This window comes from Malaclemys terrapin, chromosome 4 (genome assembly GCF_027887155.1).
Source record: "Malaclemys terrapin pileata isolate rMalTer1 chromosome 4, rMalTer1.hap1, whole genome shotgun sequence".
Classification (NCBI taxonomy): domain Eukaryota; kingdom Metazoa; phylum Chordata; order Testudines; family Emydidae; genus Malaclemys; species Malaclemys terrapin.
This window is the reverse complement of record NC_071508.1, coordinates 130196659-130222233: the sequence shown is the minus strand read 5'-3', so window position 1 is coordinate 130222233 and position 25575 is coordinate 130196659. Positions and strand designations below refer to the sequence as shown.

The 25575-nt window shown below is 40.7% G+C and overlaps 1 protein-coding gene across 5 annotated transcripts in view; it reads left to right on the top strand.

Annotated features, from left to right (window-relative positions):
- BEGAIN (brain enriched guanylate kinase associated) overlaps window positions 1-25575 on the top strand; it is a 240403-nt gene that overhangs the window by 53371 nt on the left and 161457 nt on the right. For 3 of the 5 annotated variants that reach the window (XM_054026959.1, XM_054026956.1, XM_054026957.1), the window contains exon 1: window positions 14051-14280. In XM_054026959.1, coding sequence (XP_053882934.1) covers window positions 14267-14280 — 14 coding nt within the window. In that variant the 5' untranslated portion in view covers window positions 14051-14266. Of the gene's footprint in view, window positions 1-14050; window positions 14281-25575 lie in introns of those variants that run through there. The other 2 variants (XM_054026958.1, XM_054026954.1) reach the window with 1 other exon arrangement.

The window sequence follows — 25575 nt, the reverse complement described above, 5'->3', positions numbered from 1 at the left end:
CCTCCTTCCCCCTGCCCCACATATGCTTTTTTTTAAATTTCAAAACATTTTGACCAGTACTCTCTGGAGTCATGGCCCTTCCTGCTTCACCCTATTAAAAACAGTAATGCATCATCCTCTTTTGATCCTACCCGAAATGCCAAGTCCTGCATTCTGTACTGGCTTACATCTGTGCACCCCTTTTGAAGTCTTCTGGCAAGCTACCATAGCTTCCCCTTGTATAGACTGACTTCGTTTGCAGATTTTTTTTCAGTTAACATGTCTGTTCCTTCTTTTCTGCATTCCTAATCTCAGAGCTGCATTTTGAGTGATATACTGCACTTCATAGGGGTGAGGCACTCCTGTGAATTCCAGGGGAGAGCATTATATCAGTCAAAATTTCCCATGAGGATCTGAGCGCAGAATTTTGCCGTTAGGATTTAAATTCTTTGACTCCCTGTTCTCAGGTTGTCAAAAAATGATTTCCTAATGAGAGACAGACAGAGGCACAAAGGGAAAAAAATAAGGCTTAAAATGCATACAAGCCAACACGCAGACATTAAGATCCTAATTCTCCAAACACTTAAGCACATGAGTAGTCTTGCCAAGTTCAATGGGGCTCCTCATGTGTGTACTTAGGTGCCTAAGTGTTTGCAGGATTGGGACCCAGTAATGAGTAACTAAACAAATTGCTGGCAATATAAACTACATGGAGGTATCCTAGTAACCATGTTGCAGTTCCAGCCCAATGCATTGTTATTCTGAACTGAAGATGTAAATCAAAATTCCTCATTTCATTAGTTATGGAACTCAACATTTCATTTTGTAATATCTAGTGCTATTAACATATATTTTAATGGTTATCAAAGAGGAGAGTCAGAGAATATATTGTTGCTAGGAGACTGTTACTTCAATCCTGTAAATCTTCCAGGTTGCATATAATACCCTGGCAAAAAAATTAGACTCTCAAGTCTGGCAGAACAAGCAAGAGTAACTTTAACAGACAGGCTTCTGTTCTACAAATGCCAGATTAGTTTAATTTCACCAAGTGTGTATTTGTTTACATTCTTTAAATGGTCCATGCTTGACGATCTATTATTTGTTTGTTCACTGATACTAGATTTAGGGAGGCAGAGCAAGCTTTGTTTAAGCATATTGAGCGGGATTCTGCAGTACTCAGGGAGGCAGAGTCCCATTAAAGTCAGCTGGGAGCAACTGGCTTCAATGAGAGTTTCACCTGCATCAGAATTGCAATATCAAATCCCATCTTACACACCACGGCCCTGATCCTGCAGGGGGTTCCCCCTCACCGAGCTCATTGTGAGATTCAATGTGCCTCGCTAGTTATTACCACCAAAGCCGTAAATGCATTTGTTTCCCCGCAGATACAGGTCCTAGCATATGCAAACTAATGCCATTGAAATTTTTTCAGTTGCCATTATGGAGCTCTGGGCTCTAGCTGACCACATCTCCAATTTTTTAGGTTCACTGAAGTGGTGGAGTCAAATGCCTTCTAAATCAGAGCTTTCTATTACCTGGTTCCCTTAATCACCAGGATTTTTTTCTCAGAATTCACGGTTTAAGATTTGATGCTATGTTTCTGATGATTATATGTTCTTTGTGACTTTGACAAATTGTGCTAAACATGAGAACCCATTAACTTCAGTGGAACAACTCATGTGCTCAAAGTTATGCATGTGCCTCTGTGCTGTATTGGATCAGTAACTTTAGGACTACTTTGGAGACCTATATGGAGTAGCTAATGCTTTCTTCATCTAATAAGAGACATATAGCTTTTATTTCTCTAGGAGTCTGGAAAGATCCAGATAATATTCCAAGGGAGGTTCTTAAGGCAAACTTGAGCACAGTAGAGATTTGATAGATCTCTTACAAAAGATATGGGAAGAAGGAAAAGAGTCATAGTGAAGCTGCCAAAGAAAGACAACACTGGTCAGTGTAAAAACTGGAGGGGCATTCAATTGCTATCTATCCCAAGTGAAGTATTTATACATACTGTATTAAATAATAATAAATTAATGGAGATATCCCATCTCCTAGAACGGACTTTAAAAGGTCATTGAGTCCAGCCCCCTGCCTTCACTAGCAGGACCAAGTACTGCTTTTGCCCCAGATCCCTAAGTGGCCCCCTCAAGGATTGAACTCACAACCCTGGGTTTATCAAGCCAATGCTCAAACCACTGAGCTATACCTCCCTTTCTAGACAAAAAGAAAGTGATAGATTCAAAGTTATGACAAGAACAGGCAGGGTTCAGACAAGAAATCATGCATAGATCAAATACGAACCCTATGTATCATCACAGGACTGTCAAACCAATAGCTTTATATAAATTTTGTATATTTCCAAAAAGCCTCTGCTACAGGGGAAAGAACAATTTTATGGAAGTTGCTACACTGCATGAAATCGCTCCGAAATTTGTGAACATCATTCAGTGCTTCTATGAAAATAAAAGCATGCCAAGTAATACATAACAGTGAACTGACTAAGCCATTTGATGTTACTACAGTGTCAGACAACATCTTATGTCACCCATGATCTGTTTACTGGTAATAGATTGGATAATGAGAGAGAGTACAGAACAACTAAGGGGCATACAGTGGCCTTCCACAGAGAAGTCTGAGGATCCTGACTTTGCAGATGACATCATCTTGGTATCCCATACCCAGAGAGACATCCAAGGTAAAACAAATGATCTCCAGGATGGAAAAATCAACACCAAGAAAACTAAAACGGTGAGAATCAACACACCAACAAGAACCACCAGTAACACTATCTGGGAGTGGAATGAAAGAGGTCTGATAGTTCTCTTATCTTGGCAGCATTGTAAGTACAACAGATGGAACGGATGAAGATATTAAAGCTAGAATAGTGAAAGTCAGACATGCTTTCGCAGTTCTAAAGCCAATATAGAGAAACAGAAATCTTGCCCTCCAAACAAAGTTTTGAATATTTAACTCCATTGTAAAGTTGGTCTTACTATATGGCACTGAAACTTGGACACTTATTAAGACCTAGAGAATATTTTTTTTTACTTCAAGGTCCCAGAAGCAAAGACAAGGTTTTCATCTCGAGGCCAAAAGACCAAAAACATCAAGACATTTGATCACGGCCTTGGATAGACCAAGAGACTACCTACACTTGACCAGAGCTACTATCTAAACTCCATGTTCTCATAAACAGCTGTCTTAGACAAATCCTCAATATCAGATATCCAGAAAAAAATCACAAATGAAGAACTTTGGAGGAGGACAAAACAGAAACTGATAGGACAGAGAATTACAGAACGAAAATGGGGATGGCTAGGAAATGTGTGGAGGAAAGATCTGAACAACATAACAAGACAGGGATTAGACTGGAACCCTGAGGGCAAGAGGCAATAAGACCAAGGATGACATGGAGATGCACAATAAAAGCATATTTGAAAACTATCAAAATGACCCAGGAAGAAGCTAAGACGGTGGCAGGAGACCACCAAAGATGGAAGGCAGTGGTGAAGGTTCTATGTTTCACGTGGACTAGAAAGGCATAAAAGAGCTTTTATTACTCTAGGAGTTAGACTTTTTGATTTCTCAACATAATCTCACACCATCCAAAACCCAGTGAGGTCAGTCTTTCCATGGACTTCCTATAGGCTTTGGATTGGGCCCTGGATACTGTGCTTATCTTTGTATTTCTCATCCAGTGCCATGATAGTATTACATTCTGTTCCTGAGCCATTTTAGCTCTGAAATCAAAGCTGACTTCATTTCACCTTTATGCTTGTTAGATGCAAAAACTCTAAAGCTGTATGAAAGAAATGTGATATGGGATAAAATCCTGACCCCATTGAAATCAATGGGAGTTTTGCCATTGACTGCAAAGGAGGCAAGATTTTACTCACACTATTCAGAGAAGCTCACTTGACAATGCCTCTCAAACAGTTAATGATCCTGGTTGGTTTATAATTATATTTGATATATATTTAGTTCTCAAATCCCATAGTACAATACAACTATTATACTACAGCTGTGTCCCCCATTCTGAATGTGGCATCTGTCCCCAACTGTGGGGACTGTGAATAGCATTAGTGACAACAAGCATGGCTGAATCATTGACAAATTCAACCTTAACCATCTTCTTTTTCTTGCCTTGACAACTAGACTATTTAAATCTAACTGGATCAAAACTATCCAAAAATAGCATTGCATAAGGAAAGACTGGCAAGTGAAACCACTAGATAATACTGGCTAAATGTTCCTGAGAAACGTGACATGTGTGAGAAACCAGATGTAATTTTAACAATACAGCTTCCTTTTTGAAAAAGGAATCTCAAGAGTCTGATTTAATGTATCCACAATAAAACTTAACAACTCTAGTGTAAGAGTAAGAACAGACTCCTTTAAACTTACAGGAGAAAAGCACCACTGAAGAACGTTGATGCAGAACACAATGAATATGAAAAGAAAAGACCTCTTATGACCTTATAGCAATTAAGACACCATCTAAGTCCAGCACAGAGCTCACCTTACTCAAACATTTCACAAAGACACTACAGGACTCAATGACTAGCCTTGCAGCTTTGCAAAAGGCCAAAAATCTTTGCTAATTAAGGTGTGCGGTTTCAGACTTTTGTGCATTCTAAACAGGTAGCATGTTATTTACTAGAACATTAGGGCTAGATTGTGGCTGACCATTGTGAGAGTGCATGGGGAAGAGGGCAGGAAGAGCATCTCTCACTTGCATAGCCTACCTAAAGTGAGATAAAGAGAAAGGATGATCCAGTGATCAAGACACTAGTTTAATATTTGGTAGACGTAGCTTCACATCCCTTCTCTGCTACAGGCTTCCTGTTTGACCTTGGGCAAGTCACTTAGCCTCACTGTGCCACAGCTCTCCAGCTGTAAAATGGGAATAAGAGCACTTCCTTACCTCGCAGGAGTGCTGTGAGGAAAAATACTGTAAAGACTGTGAGGTGCTCAGACACTACAGCAATGGAGTCATATAAGTAGCTTTGATTACTCGGTCTGTATGTTCCCTATGCACCCAGACACCTCCAAGTGGGTAGGGAAAGACATTTTACAGACTTTAGTTAATCGGTCTTGTGAGCATCAACTACCCACTGAGATGGGTATTATTAAAACCTATTTTACAACTGAGTATACCAAGGCACAGAAGCCCACGTGCTTGCAGAACTAAGCACATGCTTAAGTCCCATTGATTTTAATAGGTTTAAAGTTTTTCTACACAGGGGTGGTATACTGAATTGGGGCCAGTGTGGTTGCACTCATTCAAATTGTTAGTCAGTGGCAGAGTCCAAAATAGAACCAGACAGACCTGGTCTTGCTATAAAGCCTCCAAATGAATTTCTAAGTTTCAAGTTTTAACACTGGATGTTACTCACATAGTTTTAAGACTACAAATATCACGTTAACCATCTTAATGAACAACCAGCCTGTTCTTTCCTTTTTGCACACATCTACTCTCTTTAACGTCAGTGGGGATTACATGTACAAAACAGGGACACAGGACTGGAAGGGACGTTCTGGGTTATTGAGGCCAGCCCCCTGCTATCGCAGGCAACCATATGCATAAGAGGATTGACGTCTAAAAGTGAAAAGAGTGCTGGCATCAATTGACAGCACTTCTAGGAATTTGATCTTCTGTTTTCTACCTCATGTTACTAATACATTCACCAGAGAGGTAATTTGAACCATTTCCCTTAATTAAGGTAACCTAGCACTTCTGCCTCCCAGTTAATTGCAGAATTGGAGAGGTTTTTTGTTTTAAATCTCTTCCATAGTGTCTGGACAATAATGCTGTTCCCTTTGTAGATTCCAGGGCCAGAAGGGCCCATTGTGATTTTCTAATTTCCCATATAAACACAGGTTATAGAACTTCTCCAAAATGATTCCTTTTGAACTAGAGCATATCTAAAAAAAAAAAAAAAAAAAAAAAAACCAGCAAAGCCTGATTGGAAGAGGAAGATCAAAGATCTCCTTAATATTACATCTCTGATCTCATTCTTTCATCTGTTAAGTAAGGTTTTCTTCTTAAAACAATTGCAGGCACAAACCCAAATGGTGTATCACAGGCCAATGACTTTTTAATTAAATAGAGCACACACTGCTCCAGAAATAAGCATAGCATCATTGGCTTGTCTTTGAAGTATGATAAATGTTGGTTGGGACTGGGATAAAGAGAATGTGAATCAAATGCATATTGTTACCCCTCTGCCGTGTCACAATAGGTGTTGAGTCCTTGCAAGTCAGATTCCTTTTAGAGGGGACATCAGTGACATAGAATCCAGATATATTATTTGTGCACTTTGTTTATATTGCACTATAAACACTAGTCCTTGAACAGGTGTGTCACAAATTAGCCCCCTCTTCCAGGAATCTCAGCTAAAATACCGCTGCAGTTCCCTGGAAGCTACTTTGCCTTCAGAATGGACTCTGATTAGGAATTTAAGTCAAAAAGCAAATTTTCTTGCTGCTTGCCACAGCTCCCCCCCAAAATGAACATTACAAAAATTTCTTCAAAGACTGAACAGTGTTCATGTGCTAAGAAAAATAACTTTTAAGACTATGTTCAACAGTACCACATGGTGACTCATGCCATAACAATACTATGATGTGAGTACACTTAGTTATAGATAGATAAGAAAATGTATACTTTGTATTAGCCAAGAATTTAAGAATATAGGGTGCAGAATTTTTGTAGTGCTATCTACAAATAGGGAAACTAAGTTATTCCACTATATTCATCTCCAGTATGTAATCATGTATACCTACATGTACATAAATGAGTTTATTTCAACTATCTTAGGACTCATATGTTGTTATGCTTCACCCAGGCTTTGCTCCCAGAGGATATTATAATGGCCACCCATAAAGTCAATATCTGCCAAGAATTACTGCAGTGGTACTTGCAATGCCATAGTTACTTCCTAGTCTATCTCAGACACCTCTTTGTACACCTTCTGACAAATACAAACTTTCAAAATGTTCTAAACTGCTGTGCTGAAATACCTTGATGTAATTATAGACTTCACTTCTGAGTTAACAATTTATACATTATATACACCCACGCAAGTATATTAGCAATGTAGGTAAATAACACCAAGTGCTAGCTTAAGAGGTATGTACTTCAAGTGGTCTATTTGATTTCCTTCTTGCTCCTTGGCATCTACTCACAATATTTTCAGATGCATTGTAGTTTGTGGGGTCCTCTGAAGCCAAGCTTGCTGCAAGTGCACTGTAGAATGGTGACTGGGATATGTAATGCTGTTATACCTTTTTTATTTTAACCTTTTGTAGTCCCGGAGCATAGTATAACACTGAATGACAGTAAACAAACCAAATGCAAGCCCTGTTGTTGTATCCCAGCATGGTAGAGAAAGTGAAAACAGTGTAAGTGTACATCTGTTTGTGGTGACATTTTAGATTACAAGCTCTTCAGGGCAGGAAATACCTGTTACTAGATATTGTACACAGTGAGGCACCGGTCTCAACTGGGCCCTCTTGGTGCTAGTGTAATTCAAATAATAAATTATTAACAAGCCAGATGAGGCAAATACTGCACAGATGCAGTCCGAGTTTGGGAGAGAGTGTACAGCATGTATAAAAGCTAATTAACTGAGATGGTCTGCTTATAAGGTGAAGCATAATTGTATTCAGTACCTTTAGGGCCCCTAAAGTGGCCTCCTAAGAGGGCACTATTTGCTGATTGTCTAATATGGGTTGCCTGTTGTGCAGGTTTCCCTGGATTGTTTGCTAAGTAAAACCAGAAACATAGGGGCAGATCTTCAGCTGGCATTAGGATGACCAGATGTCCCAATTTTATAGGGACAGTCCCGATTTGTCGGGGGACAGTCCCTATTCTTATATAGGCTCCTATTACCCCCCACCCCCGTCCCGATTTTTCACACTTGCTGTCTGGTCACCCTAGCTGGCATAAATTGGCCTATAGTTTAACTGAAGTCAATGGAGCACAATTTACACCAGCTGAGGATCTGCTCCGTAATAACCCAGATAGAAAACAATGAGGAAAAGTGAGAGCACTGTTTAAAAAGGGAATGAGTTGAACTCACTGAGTGAGTCACCAATGAGCAGACCCTCAGCTGATGTAGATCAGCAAATCTCAACTTCATAGGAGCTATATTGATATATATATCAGCTGACGATCTGGCCCTGAGACTTAAAGTATTCGTGTTCCATTAAGAAAGCAAGAAAAAAATCCTGAGAATGTTGTGTGGTAAAACATCCTGAAAATGTTACATTTTTCCTAAGTATTCAGGGGAGAACCATAGGTTACATTTGAAAAATATTTATGATCTCCCTTCTGATTTCTTTGACACTCATATAGATTTGAGGTACTGGGCTTGGAACACAGAAAGGTTTATAAAGTCAGAATTATACTGGAAATTTCTTTTTACCTTATGATGCTGTGAGAATTCCTAGACCTCTCCAGGTTTCAAGAGGAAAGATATCCTCAGTTTTCTCTTAGGAGAGGAATTCGATCCTTAAATTATTCAGTCATAACAGAAATAAACTTTTGGTGGCAAAAAATTCTTATACTATGTGATATCTCCTAGCTCACAAAGAGATGAAGAAATCAATTCTTGTTGGATGTGCCCAAAATATCACACTTAAAAGCTGAATTTTCTTAATATTTTCCCTTGAAAATCTCATGGGAATACTTTCTGTTCGGTACAGATTCATCCATTGCATTCAGCATGGTGAAGCCAATCAAATGCAACTGTATACTTCATCCAGTTCTATTAAAATTAATATGGATTAAAGTTCAGTCTAGTCCTGAGGACATCTTGAATGGTACTTTTGAGCCTGAACAGATAATTCTCTGGAATTGATATATACAATACACAGACTGTATAATCAGATAGAGTTAAACCTTGTGACATTAATGCCTCATAGAAACAAAACTAAGAAAAGGCTACACTGCCTTCTCTAAATCTTTATTCCAACTATGGGCACAATGGAAATGCTGAAATGAAATTGATAGGATGTTAAACTTGTGGGCGACTAACAGATGATGTGCCAGGAAGTTCTGTCAGTGGCACCTTGTTTACTACTCTCACCACCACAGAAATAAAATCCACTGGCCTCCTCAACACCAAAAAAAAAAAAAAAGAGAAAAAAAAAATCAAACGAATACTGGCCAATTTAAGTGAGCTTGTCTTCATCTTCCCCCCAATGTTGTGCTCTTGCCACTCAGGCAGCAACTCAGACTATATCCCTGATCCTACGTCCATTAAATTGGAAAGGGAATTTTTCCCATGGACTTCAGTGAGTGTTGAATTATGCCCTATATTATCCCACTCTCCCACCCAAAAGAGAATATCTCCTCCTCCCACAAAAATAGCAGAGCACAACTCCCAAACCAGGCATTCTCCTCCTCTCCCAGTCCTGCAGTGAGATGCCACATTCAGATGAAAAGGTGGCCCAAAATGGCACTCTGCCTGAGGAGGGAATTGAATGTAGGTCTCACAGGTGAGTGCTCTAACCATGAAGTAATAAGGTGGGCACCTCCTCCTCCATTCAAAATCTGGCAGGGACCCTGCTAGGCAGCTTTTGAGCAGCATGGGTGAGATAGGCATTTACCCACCTAGCTCGCTCTGGGGCTTAGGCAGAAGATAAGGTGTCCAGATGCCTAGAATGAGGCTGCAGCACATGTGCCCAGAGGCAGAAATGTAGGCACCTAGGGACCTTTTACAGTGAAAACGTAGGTGTCAAGTGAGTTTAGGTACCTACAGGGTTAGGCAGCAGCCCAGCATGATTTTTGTAGATTGCAGTGGCACCTAATGTGGAACTTACACTCTAAACTACATACACTCTAAACTGCCTGACTACAATAGAGGGGTTCCCAGCTCTGGATTGCAAGCAGAGACAGGCACCCAATTCTGTGAGAGGGGTGGGGTTTAGTCTTGTGGTCCGCATCGCCCATTGGCTAGTTGGGCAGTTTCCACACCGAGTGTGTGCCTTTTGTGGATCCCATTCTTAGTCGCTATTCATTGTAGGAGCTTAGGCACCTAAGTCAGGCTTTTTGGATTGCAGACTTATTCCTGTGATTTCCTCGGTGCCTAGAAGTCAGGCATTGCAATGCTGAGGATCTAGGCCTTATAACTGAAAACCAACATCTTACAACCTACCTCACAGGAGCTCATAGGTAACCAGTGCAGGTCCCCAAACATAGGTGTTGTGTGTTCTCTATCAGGCACCCGAGGGGGCAGCCATATTCTGCAGCACTTGCCAATCAATTTAATGTTTAGCTCCATGCAGAGGACATTGCAATAGTTTAACCTAAATGTCATCTTTGTTATTGACCTTCTAATACAAACCCCCTTGCCAACTTGGGAGGTCTGCAGCCAAAAAAAACCCACTCATTTCCATGCATAAAAGCTTTTCAACAATTTGGATTTAAACGATGATTACTATTCCTACCAAAAAGCAACAAAGAGTCCTGTGGCACCTTATAGACTAACAGATGTATTGGAGCATAAGCTTTCATGTGTGAATACCCACTTCGTCAGACACATGCGTCTGACAAAGTGGGTATTCACCCACGAAAGCTTATGCTCCAATACATCTGTTAGTCTATAAGGTGCCACAGGACTCTTTGTCGCTTTTTACAGATCCACACTAACATGGCTACCCCTCTGATACTATTCCTACCAGTAGTAATATGGTAGCAACCGGAGCTCCAGAAATCAGCATCGGGGGCCAGTTGTGCTCGACATTATACAAACACATGAGATGACATAAATTCACAAAGTTTACTATGTAATTTGAAATGCATCTTAATAATAAAAAAATACTTGGTGCTTTTTCTGTTCCCTTCCATCTGAGCATCTCAAAAGTAGCTCGCAAAAGTATCAGATTAAGCCTTATGGCACTCTAATGAGGGATAGTAGGTAAGCTGTCATGGGAGAAGTGGGAAGGTCCTCTCATGGGTTGGTGACTGGTTAAAAGATAGGAAACAAAAGGTAGGAATAAATGGTCAGTTTTCAGAACGGTGAGAGGTAAACAGTGGTGTCCCCCAGGGGTCTGTACTGGGCCCAGTCCTATTCAACATATTCATAAATGTTTTGGAAAAGGTGGGTAAACAGTGAGGTGGCAAAATTTGCAGATGATATAAAACTTCTCAAGATCGTTAAGTCCCAGGCAGACTGTGAAGAGCTACAAAGGGTTCTCTCAAAACTGGGAGACAGGGCAACAAAATGGCAGATGAAATTCAATGTTGATGAATGCAAAGGAAAACATAATCCCAACTATATATATATAAAATAATGGGGGCTAAATTAGCTGTTACCACTCAAGAAAGAGATCTTGGAGTCATTGTGGATAGTTCTCTAAAAACATCCACTCAATATACAGCAGCAGTCAAAAAAGCTAACAGAATGTTGGGATTCATTAATAAAAGGATAGATAATAAGACAGAAAATATCTTATTGCCTCTATATAAATCCATGGTATGCCCACATCTTGAATACTGCATGCAGATGTGGTCGCTTCATCTCAAAAAAAGATATATTGCAATTGGAAAAGGTTCAGAAAAGGGCAACAACAACTATTAGGGGTATGGAACAACTTCCGTATGAAGATAGATTAATAAGACTGGGACTTTTCAGCTTGGAAAAGAGACAACTCTTTGCCAGAGGATGTTGTGAAGGCCAAGACTATAACAGGGTTCAAAAAAGAATTAAAGTTCATGGAGGATAGGTCCATCAATGGCGATTATCCAGGATGGGCAGCGATGGTGTCCCGAGCCCCTGTTAGCCAGAAGCTGGGAATGGGCAACAGGGGATGAATCACTTGATCGTAACCTGTTGTGTTCATTCCCTCTGGGGCACCTGGCATTGGCCAGTCAGAAGACAGGATACTGGGCTAGATGGACCTTTGGTCTGACCCAGTATGGCTGCTCTTATGTTCTAAATGTAATTATTCCCACTTTACAGATGAGGGAAACTGGGACTCAACAAAGTAAGTCTCTCACCTAAATTCACACATTAGGTCAGTAGCACAGCCAGAAAAAGAGCCCGGAACTCTTTATTCTCAGTCCTTCATTTTAACTATACAAACCATCCCCCCAGCCCCTTGAATAAAACTAGAAAACAAAGCACCAGACAAGTGTCTGAAGGTCAGTTACTTTCTCTTGATGCCAGCAAAAACTAGCAGCTTCATGGAAGCAATGAGATCAGCCCCTCATGGCATGCAGTGACCCCTCCAGCTCACACTCACAGCAGCGCTGAATGGCCCTGAAAGGAGCTGTGTCCAGTCTCCCTTGACTGCAGAGTCTTGTTTGAGGGTAGTGGTGTGGGAAATCAAGTGATATCCCATAAGACACCACCCCATACACCAGCATTCCACACCCAAAGAAAAACCCCAGAGGCTAAACTTTAAACCAGTGCCACTTAAACAACCCAATTCATGCTAACTGCAAAAACGCGGGGCTATTAATAAGATATGATTAGAAAAAGCAATTCTGGACCCCAAGGTAATTTTTTAATCTCACAATCTGGGATTTACCACTGAGTGTCCCGGGCTGCCAGGAAACATGCTTTGACTGCATTATGTGCATTACATCCATGAGAATGTAGCTAGAAAGGGCTTTTCCTGCAGCTGGCATCTTGCACACCAGGATATAGTCAAGAATGAATCACTGGATTCGCTATGATTCTTCATGCTGACGCTCCCCGGGTTACGCAAGACCTGATTTACGCAAACTCGCACTTACGGAAAAAGTTCCATAAACCAGAAATAGGATTTTCGAGTTGCGGAAATTTTTGCATAACACGTGTTTCCGACTTACACAAAATTCAAGTTACGCAAGGCTTTCCAGAATGGAACAATTGCGTAAGTCGGGGGGCATCTATACATTTCATCAGAGATTATTATGTATCCGTGTACATGACTGATGGCTTCATGTATTGGGCAAATCAAAAGTATATGAGCAGAAGTAGGGGAAAAGTAACAGAGTAACCAACAGTTTGGTACTTTGAATGTTTTCCTGGCTATTTGACAAATAAATCCTGCTATCTAACAGTTACATTTGCATTTACCTATTTTAAATTTTTATCTATTGTATATTTAATACAATGGTTAATCAATCAATTATGCTTAAAGAACTCATGATTAATAGGTAATGCTTTCAGTGTGAGATTTCGGGATGCTGACGTTTAAGTAAAATTGATCTTAAAGCCTTGGGATTGCAGAATTGTTCTGAGTTTTCATTCTCTAGTTTCAATAAACAGGAGCCCAAAGGGTTAAGAAGGTTCAATGCTATTGGTATGACAAGTAGGATTCAAAGGGTCTATGCTAGATAATGATGATTAGGAAACCAAAGGGCTAATAACATTCTATGCTATTGATATAAAAGAAATCAGGAAGGTTAATGAGATTCTATGCTATGAATAAGCAGGAGTCAAAGGGTTAACAATGTCCTAGAGCATCTATATTGTAAAGAGAAATCAAAAGGGCTAATTAAATTATAGGCTACTGCTGTAGTAAGCATGAATCACACCTTTATATGGTTCAAGGCTACAGATATGGTAAGCAGGAATCAAAGAGTTAATAAACAGGTTCTATGCTACAGCTCTGGTAAAGAGAAATCAAAGGGTTAACAGAACTCTGTGTTAGAAATATGGTAAATGGGACTCAAAGATATAAAGGAGTTCTAAGCAGTGAACTTGCTAAGCAGGTATGAAAGGGTTAATGTACAGGCTACATGTACTCAGCTGCTAATTGTAAAGACAGAATATTACTTGGAAAAACTAATTTGATTACCCAAAACTCCTGCTAAGGACGCTATGCTTGTGGCCATTCCATCTGGCAAGATATCTGTGAAACAGATTAATTGAACTCAAATTAGCGTAAGATTAAATCACTTGATTTCAACAGCCAGCAGAATCCTTCCATAGTGCTTACCATGCACAGGCTAGCTCTGCATTTCAACTTTTTCCTATGAAATCCAATCGGCACAGTAACCTGTTACTTGCTTTTTCATTTTCTGCCTCAGCGCTACAACTGAGTCATTCTGTTGCCCATGGCTCCTGGGTATACAGTGTTTCTGCAGCGTGCTGCATTATTTCTGAGTTAATCTGTCCATGTTATTTTCTGCTAATGCAGATGTGGGGTTCGTTTTCTGATGCTTTGTAGACACTTGTCAAAAGCCATTTGGAAAGCCTAAACTATGCATAAATCTGCCGAGTGAATGTTTTCCTTCATTCACTTGCTCCTATTATTTGATTTCTTGTAGGCCTCTGCGACAGAAATGGAGAAAATAAGGTAAGTCAGACAGTTTATTTACATCTCATTATAAACACAAAATATTCTAGTGCACAATAGGTGATATAGGGTCTTGAAAAATATTTTGCTTAATATGATGGGTGTGAAATATTGGATTGCATGATAATGTGGCAGAGGAGAGCCGTGGTTTAGAGACAATAGAAAGTGAATGTGGTTCGATTAGTAAATCTGTTTTGCAGACATGTTAATTCAGAAGGGGTATTCTCCACACAAACATGTTTTCATTACCAGATGCAGAGTATATTTGATTATATAAATGTTGTAGTCACTTGTCCATTTATTGCAAGAGTATGCCATTCTGTTTTAATGAGAAAGGTGGATCAATAATTTATGAAAAATCTAAAGAAACTATAGGCTTGAATTCAAAGCATCTAATTACTGTGGTTAGTTTCAATGTAATGCTGTAATATTGGTGTTCATTTCTGTTTTATATTTCTTGAATACCCAGATAAAGCTTGTCTCTTCTGTGTTTCAAATGTTGTTATACTGTACCAGCTTATGAGCACAGCTCCCTGCTTTAAGCAAAGGGAGATGGCTTTTATAAATATATAAGTTTCCCATCTCATGTCCGAGTGTAAGCCTGCTTTGGGGGATATTGCTTTTGTACGTGTTGCAAAGAAAAAAGAGAGCATTAATTGTAGCCATTTTTAATCAAATACAGTCGGCTAAAGACAATCCACAAACATCATCAACCGATATATGGAAATGCTTAACTATTGATTATCCTTAAAGTATTTTTACAGGGCTTATTTTCATGTCCAGTTATATCTACTAGACTCTCAATTTGTTTTCAGTTAGCAAGCCCAAATTCCTTCTCAGGACCTACTGAGGCAGTTTGAACAGCAGGGCTAACTGATAAAGCACAAATCTTAGATTTATTAACTTTAAAAAGGCTACTAAGTTTGTTAAGCAAGCGAAGGGAAATTGCAGTACTCTGAGAACAGCTAGGGAAAGGCAGTAGTGCGCAGTTGTAAGAGAACCCAGAGGTTTGAAGTTAGCATTTGGAGAATTCTGGGCAGGAAGCACAACACTGTCCCTTGCTGGAATTTTAGTAGGAAAAGAGTGGGAAGGATTAACTCCTACAGTACACTTGATCAAGATGCATGTTTTGGAAGTTCCTGGTATAATTTATTAATTAAGTTGGTGCTGATTTTACATTTCTATGCGGTGTTGTCTCATGGGAATCAAAGTGGTATAATTTATCAGCTTGATAAAACACTCGTGTGATATAGTGTGGTTATTTATATAGAAAAGAACATAAATAAATGGCACAAATCCTCAAGTCAATGCGAGTTTGGCCTGAGTAAAGACTGAGTAAGAACCTTGGGATTTGGCCCAGTATTAAACCAAACTTTGACTGTATTGAAACAAGCATCTGTGACATATGCATACCCATATTTTCATGCACAAATTGGTTAACCGTGCAAGCAAATAATTGTTTATGTACTTGTGTGCACAGATATGGGGACCGCTACAAATACTTCCCCCCAACCCCAAGTCTGTCTTGGTGTCTGCTTTTAATAAACACAGCTCTGGCTGTATTTGCAATAATAGGCTGTGGAGCCTAGGAGAAGAATGAGTTCAGAAATATATGCAACAAGGGCAACATTTTGCTCTGAAAAGAGATACTTAGCAGCTGACTAGCAAATATTAACCTGAGGACATAAACATTTGGGGAATGGATTTTGCAGCTGCTATCCACATAGAACTCCACCGAAGTTAGTTACTCTGTGCATGGATCTGCTACAAAGTCAGCCCAACCCCTAGCAGCCCAATGTCACCCCACTGAAGTAAATGGGTGTTTTGCTATTGACTTCAGTGGGAGCAGGATCAGTCTGTACGCTAGCATCTTGATATTTGTAGCTTGTTGTTTACACTTGCTGTATATAGTATTTTACAAAGCAGACATTTGTTCCCATTCATAACTCATCATAAGCACCCTCTGCCCAAGAGGGGCTCAGAAGTAGGACAGTCGGCCAAGATAGGTGGTCATTGGCAGAGCTACTTGGGGGTGAGTTGAACTGCTGCAACCTGAACTTTGCTTGGCTCATGCCAATTATAGTTGTCTCACACCTGAACACAAACTAAATCCACCTTCAGCATTTTAAAAAATGAAACACGTTAAAATACTACAGTGCGGTCACTTTAAAGGTTTGGTAAACTCACAAGCCGTGTAAGATCTTGCCTTCAGGAGCTGTAAAAGTGTCTCTCACACACACAGGTGGAGTGTGCTCAGCACCTTAAGGCCAGTGCCCTTGGTTTCATCAGGACTACAAGGCAGTACTGCTTGTAGCTGGGAGGGTTTCTGACAGCCGGCATGTGGGGACAAGTACAGTATCATGGTGGGAGCCATTCCTATCCTGCCTTGCCTGTGCACTCTCAATGTGCGCTGTCTCTTCTGCTACCAGCTCCAGTCACATCCACTGGGTGGTAAGATGCAGAGGGAGGTGTCATATATCAGCAGCTGGTGGCAATGTGAACAGCAGCTGAGATAAGGCAAGTGAGGAGAATAAGAGCCTCAGGCCACTTTTTTGGAACTAGGGTGACTGAGGCAGAGCTAAGACTTAAGAAAGCGGGAGGAAGAAGGTGGGGCTTACACCAGGACACAGAGGGAAAAGTGGGGGAGAGAGAAAGAATCACATGTATCTGGATCTCATCTGACTGAGTTTCCTCAGGGTGAGCACTAAAGGTTAAAAGGGTTCTTGCATTCTATTCCCCATTTCAAAAATGAGCCTTTTAAGTATCAAAAATAAGCACAGGGACTTCACGCTTCATATGGCCCACTCAAACGGCAGTCCTTGGGAGGCCAAATATGTGAAGATTTTAAAACCTGTTCTTACAGAAGTCCTGCTGTATTTGAGCAAACCCGATGCATCTGAAGTGGCCTTGAGGAATGGTACAGTAGGTTCCATAAGACAGACAACTGCTGACCCAGGAATCTACCACACTTTGGAATTATTGCAGTGTTCTATTGGCCCAGAGCACTTGACTAGCAGAGGTGCACCATAGTCCTTTCGGACAGGGGTAGGAGGAGAAGGAGAGTGGGAGATTTTCAGAATTTAGTCTGGCATGTGGAGAACTTCCCACAGAAGTAGAAGCATGCTATTTTTCTGTGCCTGACTAACCTAATTGCCTTCTATGATGAGATAACTGGCTCTGTGGATGAGGGGAAAGCAGTGGATGTGTTATTTCTTGACTTTGGCAAAGCTTTTGATACTGTCTCCCACAGTATTCTTGCCACCAAGTTAAAGAAGTATGGGCTGGATGAATGGACTGTAAGGTGGATAGAAAGCTGGCTAGATCGTCGGGCTCAACGGGTAGTGATCAATGGCTCCATGTCTAGTTGGCAGCCGGTTTCAAGTGGAGTGCCCCAAGGGTCGGTCCTGGGGCCGGTTTTGTTTAATATCTTTATTAATGATCTGGAGGATGGTGTGGACTGCACTCTCAGCAAGTTTGCAGATGACACTAAACTAGGAGGCGTGGTAGATACACTAGAGGGTAGGGATCGGATACAGAGGGACCTAGACAAATTAGAGGATTGGGCAGAAAAAAACCTGATGACGTTCAACAAGGACAAGTGCAGAGTCCTGCACTTAGGACGGAAGAATCCCATGCACTGCTACAGACTAGGGACCGAATGGCTAGGTAGCAGTTCTGCTGAAAAGGACCTAGGGGTCACAGTGGACGAGAAGCTGGATATGAGTCAACAGTGTGCTCTTGTTGCCAAGAAGGCTAACGGCATTTTGGGCTGTATAAGTAGGGGCATTGCCAGCAGATCGAGGAACATGATCGTTCCCCTTTATTCGACATTGGTGAGGCCTCATCTGGAATACTGTGTCCAGTTTTGGGCCCCACACTACAAGAAGGATGTGGAAAAATTGGAAAGAGTCCAGCGGAGGGCAACAAAAATGATTAGGGGTCTGGAGCACATGACTTATGAGGAGAGGCTGAGAGAACTGGGATTGTTTAGTCTCCAGAAGAGAAGAATGAGGGGGGATTTGATAGCAGCCTTCAACTACCTGAAGGGGGGTTCCAAAGAGGATGGAGCTCGGCTGTTCTCAGTGGTGGCAGATGACAGAACAAGGAGCAATGGTCTCAAGTTGCGGTGGGGGAGGTCCAGGTTGGATATCAGGAAAAACTATTTCACTAGGAGGGTGGTGAAACATTGGAATGCGTTACCTAGGGAGGTGGTGGAGTCTCCTTCCTTGGAGGTTTTTAAGGCCCGGCTTGACAAAGCCCTGGCTGGGATGATTTAGCTGGGAATTGGTCCTGCTTTGAGCAGGGGGTTGGACTAGATGACCTCTTGAGGTCCCTTCCAACTCTGATATTCTATGATTCTATGATTCTATGAAAATTTCAGCTAGAAAAATAATTGCTAAATGAAATCTTCACACTGTGACTAATTCTTAGCGGTATAGAGTAGCGTTTACAATAGCTAGAGGTACCAATATATTAGGCAGGAAGTAAGGCTAACTACTAATCACAAACCTCTTGGGGATCAGCATTTATGTAGGTTGGGTGTGCATGTTTATCCAGACACTTTAAACATTAATTACTGCTGAATACAATCTTTTAAGCACAGTTTTTAGATTCATTGCTCAAATGTGTCTACCAAGAAGGGCTGAAAGTTTCAGACCTATGGTATGTAACAAAGTAGAGTTTTGAAATGTACATTATGTTCTGTTCTATTTAGGTTACTATTGTGGGAGCTGAGTGCCAGATTTTCTGGGTGATCTATAAAATTTAGCATAAATTAAATACAATTGTATTTAGCATTAGTTGGTTGTTTTTTTTCCATGCTTCCAGCCTTGCACATCCATGGTTTTTGGTGCACCAAAATGTGGCCACTAAAAGATTGTGCATGCAGATCCAGAAGTCAAAACTGATTGACAGTATGGCCAGGACAGGGAGTCAGGACTCAGGGGTTCTACTGCCTAGTAAGCCACAGATTCATCCCCCTTTGAATTATAGGGTAATAATATTTTCCTACTTTGCAAGGAAATGATTGTGAAGTTGAGTCTAAAAACTCGTTTCAGATCCTTGGCTAGAAGATGACCACCTCAGAATACAAAGTTATTTTATCTGTTTTCAGCCCTAACTCAGTTTTTGATACTATCCCGTGCGGGAAAAGCTATTTTTCTCTCCAGGCAGGGCCGGCTCCAGGCACCAGTTTACCAACTAGGTGCTTGGGGCGGCAACACCAGAGAGGGTCCGGCTCTTCGGTGGCAATTCGGCAGTGGGTCCCTCACTCCCGCTGGGAGCGAAGGACCTCCTGCCGAAGTGCCACAGATCGCGATCGCGGCTTTTTTGTTTGTTTTTTGTTTTGCGAGGGGGGGGGGGTGGCTGCTTGGGGCAGCAAAAACCCTGGAGCCAGCCCTGTCTCCAGGTAATCCTAATGAGATCAATAGGACTATTTGTTCAGTCGGGTACTGTTCAATATGAGTAAAGATATCAAAGTATATCCCTAAATTTAAAATGGCAATCCAGACACACCAGGAATCAATTCTAGATCCACACAATGCAGAAACAGGATTTATTGTATGTCCCTATATGGAAGGTTTAAATAGATGACTTCCCCTGCTAATTCCTTTTTTGCACCTCCTATTCACATCAGTGGTATAGCAAGATCATGACAAGTAATTAGTTTAATCATAGTGCATGGAGCAGTGGTTGGTTCTCTATTGAGGTTTTTATGTTCTTTTTAGTATTGGTCGTAATCATTATAAAAGTAATAGGACTTCTATGACAATTCATCAAAGGAACTCAAGTCAGTCATTTCTGTAAACCGCCTAAAGTCTCAACAACCCTGTGAGGGGAGCAGGTTCTGATCCCCAGATTTAAGATGACAAAAATGAGATGAACTGATTTGCCCAAAGTTCACACTTACAGAGCCAATGATAGAACCACTCTATCTTGAATTCTCATACTGTGCTTTGTAGCTGGATATTTGAGCTGATCTGGGATAACTGGTGGGTCTGCTTATTGATTGGTGCATTTTTAAAAGATAGCCAAAGACACCAGAGCACTGGAGGAATGCTCTTATTGTAGTTGAGTAAAAAAACTGAACACACACATGCATGTCCACTAGACCATACTGCATTCCCAGCACTTGTTACAGCTCTCTTCACATGCTAACGCATATGCCTGCCTGCCACTAAGTTCCTTCCATTCTGCCTTGTCCTCCTCTGTAGTTTGCTCTTTCTCCCACCACCCCTCTCATTTTTATTTTATTTTTTTTAATAAGAATTTCCCCATCGGGCAGCACCAGCAACAGTGAGAGCCCTAGTGTAGACAAGCTTCTGAAGCCACTGGTGTTCCTAATGCTGTCATTTAATCCTGCTCACAGGAGTTCTAAACTGCTCAGTTCTCTCAGTCTCATCCCTGACACAACTATTCCTTATAAATCCTCGAAGAGACAGGCTGAGAGCTCAGGGAAAGCCTCACAGGGATGAAGGAACAGAAGGTATTAAGCTGTTACACTATCACTGCTGCAGACAGGCTTTTTTCATAGACTCCAAGGCCAGAAGGGACGATTTTGATCATCTAGTCCAACCTCCTGTAGAACACTGTAGAGCTTCCCCAAAATGATTCCTAGAGCATAGCTTTTAGAAAAAAAACATCCAATCTTGATTTAAAAATTGTCAGTCATGGAGAATCCATGATCCTTGGTAAAATTGTTCAAATGGTTAATTACCCTCTCTGTTGAAGTAGCAGTTGCAGTTTGTTGCTCTATGGCTGGGAAAAATCCTATTGCCCGGAAACGTGGAACAAGCAGAAGTGATGAAAGGCAATTAAAAGCATCCAGCAAGCAGAAAAGTTGACAGAGAGAACAGGACAGGATGGGGCCAGGTTGAATACCAGGTAGAACAGGGGAGGGTGGCCACAGGAGATGACTAGGAGTAGAACAAAGACCTGAACTGATTCAGGGGTGAGCACTGTACTGCTAATCTCCGATGGAGAACTACAGTGAGTCACAGAGGAAAGGGGTGTGCCTCCTTGATACAGCCTTACAGGTAATGCCTGGGGATAGAGGAGTGGGAAGAGACAAGGAATAACAACTGAACATTAGTGTTAGTAGAGCTGGTCCAAAACAATGGGAACATTTTTCACAAAGTTTGAGACGCCTGTGTCCCTTTTTGTGGTTGAAGTTTTTTTAAAACCAGTTCTACAGCTGGAAACAAAATTGTTCAGGAAAGTTATTGTTAGAAAATAGATCTTTTTCTTCAATAAATACAAAATTGGGAAAATTTTAACCAGCTATAATTATTTAGAACTTAGACTGGCAGTAGTGCCTGAGCCTCATCTGTCAGTGCGATGATCAAAGGTGTCTGGGGAAATGCAGGTTAGCAGTCAAGCCATAGTAAGACGTGTGGAGTTTTACCAATTTGACATCAGCACCTGCAACAAGAAATTTTTCTATGATTTTCAGGAAAAGATTGCAAACTCTGGCCCACAATCAGTTCAAAGGCAGTAACAGTCCAGTTTGCTAACCAAAACAGAGTAGGCTCTGTTATACTATTAACTACGATGTAATTACTTGTTGCTGCTACAAAACAATTTGATTAGAGGAGGGAAAGGCTCTATTACTTTGTTACAGCCATTTACATTTGCAAATTTAAAGGCACCTCTACGCTACCCCACAGTTTGCTCTTTTGGCATGTGAATAGCAGCAATCACCAGAGAACTGTGCTGTAATTCCTGTGAGCAGATGCTTCCGGCACAAACTAAAAAGGTTCCTAGTTCACATTAATGGAGTCCAGTTTGAAGAGGACTCCATTAATGTGAACTAGGAAACTTTTCATTTGCACTCACAGTGTCCACACAAGGGAGTTACAGCGCAGCACTTTGGTGCGCATTGCTATTCACACTCCCAAAGTCTGAACTTTGGAGGAGCAGTGTAGACATGCTTAGAGTTTTCACTGGCAAGATTTAGGCAATTCAATTTGCAAATTGCTCTATGATTTACAGCCCATCTGTTAAATACGGTTGAATATGTCCAGATGGAATGACTTTTTTTTTAAAAAAAGGCCAGAATACAGCAACCCACCATGCACCCCCATTTTTTTTGTGGGGGGGCGGGGTTTAAAATAAAATCTAACAGGACTGAAATTATTTAAGATTATAATGCAGGCCCAAGGCCAAATAAGGGTATAGTACACAGCACAAGAGAGTATTCTAAGGAATCATAAACAGGTATAGACACACTTTCCAGAATTCATGTCTGAAAGATGAAATAGTGTGTGTAACTGAACAAAGCATAAAATGTTTTTTCCAATAAGGGCAGCACTCTTGTAAGTGGCTATAGGACCTTTAAAGCTGATTCCCTGCATTTATGTGACCATTCTGCCTCTCAGGTGAAATGTGTCACTTTGGCTCGACAAAGCTCTTGTTACTAGATTACTCTAAAAATAACGATACCAAAAAGTTTTCCCATCTTGTTTAACACCACTCATGATTTTAGTTCTACAGAGTCTTACTGCTAACCGGCTATAAATGGCCTTCATCTCAGATCAATGTATACTAACTCATGGTGTGAAATTCTTTATAGAAGCATTTGCGAAGGTTCTTAGGTTTCTTACTGCACTTGCTGATGGATCCACTGACAGCTCTATATCTGAGCAAGAATCAGCATACGTCAGATTTGTGCAAAATGGGACTTATTCTCTGTTGACATATGCTTGGAATCTGGGGTGGCTAGTATATAACAGACAGGAAACCACTTAGGACTGCTGGTGATCAAGGGAGAAGAGCTCAAATGAAAACTGATTGATCTGAATTCAGATGAAGAGCCCTTCTTTACTGCCACAGCAAGTGGCATAAAGGTCAAGTTTGAACAAGACACTCCACGAGTTGAATTTGTAAAGTTCATCAGCTACAAGTTGGGCTTGCTATTCTGATCTCAAAAGACTATCTTTAAAAGTTGGACTTTATTTTATAACATTTAAATTTTACCATTTAAGTCCCAAAATGCTATGTGATCTTCAAGCTTTTGCTGATAGCATTGAAAATAGGTCACACATGCCTCAAAAGATATCTACCATGTATCAAAAATCATCATTTGGCAGTCCTCCATTTGGACCAACCATATTGCAGTAACTGAGTCAGGAAGTAGCTTAATTTAGGGGCATTCTTAGGAGATCCAAGCAGGCAAATTGGTGAGCATTGTTTTACTTCATGATGGAGTTTATCACCATTTTGACAGATGTCTATCTCAAGGAGATGTTCTCTTCCTAAAAGCTAGAAGGTACCATGCAGTACTGAATGGCAATCCTGGTCCTTTCTTCCTTCTTAAAAATTACCTTTAGGTATGGGAAATTTGAAGGGCTAAATATTATTTATGGGTTTTTAGAGACAAATCTGGGAGGTTTTCCTTCAGATCTTTATGCTTAATGTACCATTTAACATATAGCAGTTAGATTTACTAGGCTATAGCGAACACTAACATGGCTTCCAAACTTAGATTCCAGAGTGGCCTACAGATAGAGAACATTGAGCAGTTATAGTAACGTACACTGACAATTTGCTAGACCACTTAACATAAGTAAGGAGGAAGACAAGAAAATGCTACATCAGTGGTAGCATTTAAATACAACTTCAGAGGCAATCAGATGCACTAGAAATGACATTACACATGTATCTTTAACAGAATTTCTAACCACCAGGACACCTGCAGGATGTATTACTCATGGTATAAATATGGTTCTCATTCTGTAGCAATGAAGTGGTAGAACATGGGTTTTTCACAATGAATTTAATCAAAAACAAGTACATACATACACACGCAAAGCATATTCCAAGCTTTCATACAGATATAAATGGACAACCCAAGTATAAATGCTTTGCAACCCCACTGGGTTATTCTCTAGTGACCAGAAGTGGGAGTAGTAAAAAAAAAAAAAATGTATTCATGAACCCAGGCACAGTGAGTACCCAATAGCAAGCAATAGTAGTGGAGGACTTAGGCAAGGACTGTTTTGCATGATCAGAGCGAGATTTCAAAGTGGATGGATATAAAACATAAATGGAATGCAAAAACTGGTTGAAAGACTATACTCAGAGTAGTTATCAACAGCTGGCTGTCAAACTGGGAGGATGTATCTAATGGGGTCCTGCAGGAGTCTGTCCTGGGCATAGTACTATTTTATATCGTCATTGATGACTTGGATAATGGAGGGAATAGTATGCTAATAAAATCTGTGGGTGACACTAAGCTTGGTGGGGTTGATAGCATGCTGAAGGATGAGATTAGAATTCAGAGTGATCTTGACAAATTGGAGAATTGGTCTGAAAAGATGAAATTAAATAAGGTTCAAAGCTAGGGGAAAAATAAAATAGCACAACTACAAAATGGGGAACAACTTGCTAGGTAGTAATGTGGCTGAAAGGGATCTGGGGATTATAGTGGATCACAAATTGAGGACGAGTCAACAGTGTGATGCAGTTGTTAAAAAGGCTAATATTCTCGGGTATATTAACAGAAGTGTCGTATGTAAGACACTGTGGGTAATTGTCTTTCTATATTCAGTACTGGTGAGGCCGTGGCTGAAATACTGTGTCCAGTTCTAGGCACCACACTTTAGGAAAGATGTTGACAAACTGGAGAAAGTCCAGAAGAGAGCAACAAAAATAATGAAAGGTTTAAAAAACCTGACCTAGGAGGAAAGGTTAAAAAACTGGGTATGTTTAGTCTTGAGAAAAGATTGAGGGGGGGAACCTGATTGTCACAGTTTCAGGGCAACTGCAACTCTACTCCCCACCGTGGTCCACTAAGGGCATCCACTTTAGGTTTCCAGCTCCCAGCTGTCACCTCTCTTGGGCAGAGATCTGTCTCTCTCTCCTGCCTGACCCAGAAATCTTCTGGCTACACAGCTCCCTGCCTTACATTGTGATATCCTCAGCAAGCCAGGCTGCCTAAAAAGGCCAATGCCTCCACTTTGCTTTCTCTCTGAGGGCTATGACCAATGTAGTGTCCATAGTTATAAGTTACCACACAAGTTCTTTTAAGCAAGCACATTTTCTGTTAAGGTAGAAGCATTACAGAGAAAACAGTTAAATAATAAAATAACCTACTTTCTTCATGCCTGGCCACTTTGGAGATTAGTACTACTATTCCAACATTAGAAAAGAATCTGAGTTATCTTCCCTTCAGGAGTTTTGCTGGACTCTGAATGCAAAGGTTTGTCTTTAAGTTGTTTCTGAGATGGACTGACCCATGCAGTTCAGAATACCTCAAGGGCTAGTCAAGGCTGTCAGGTGACTTCAGCTCAGAGGGGT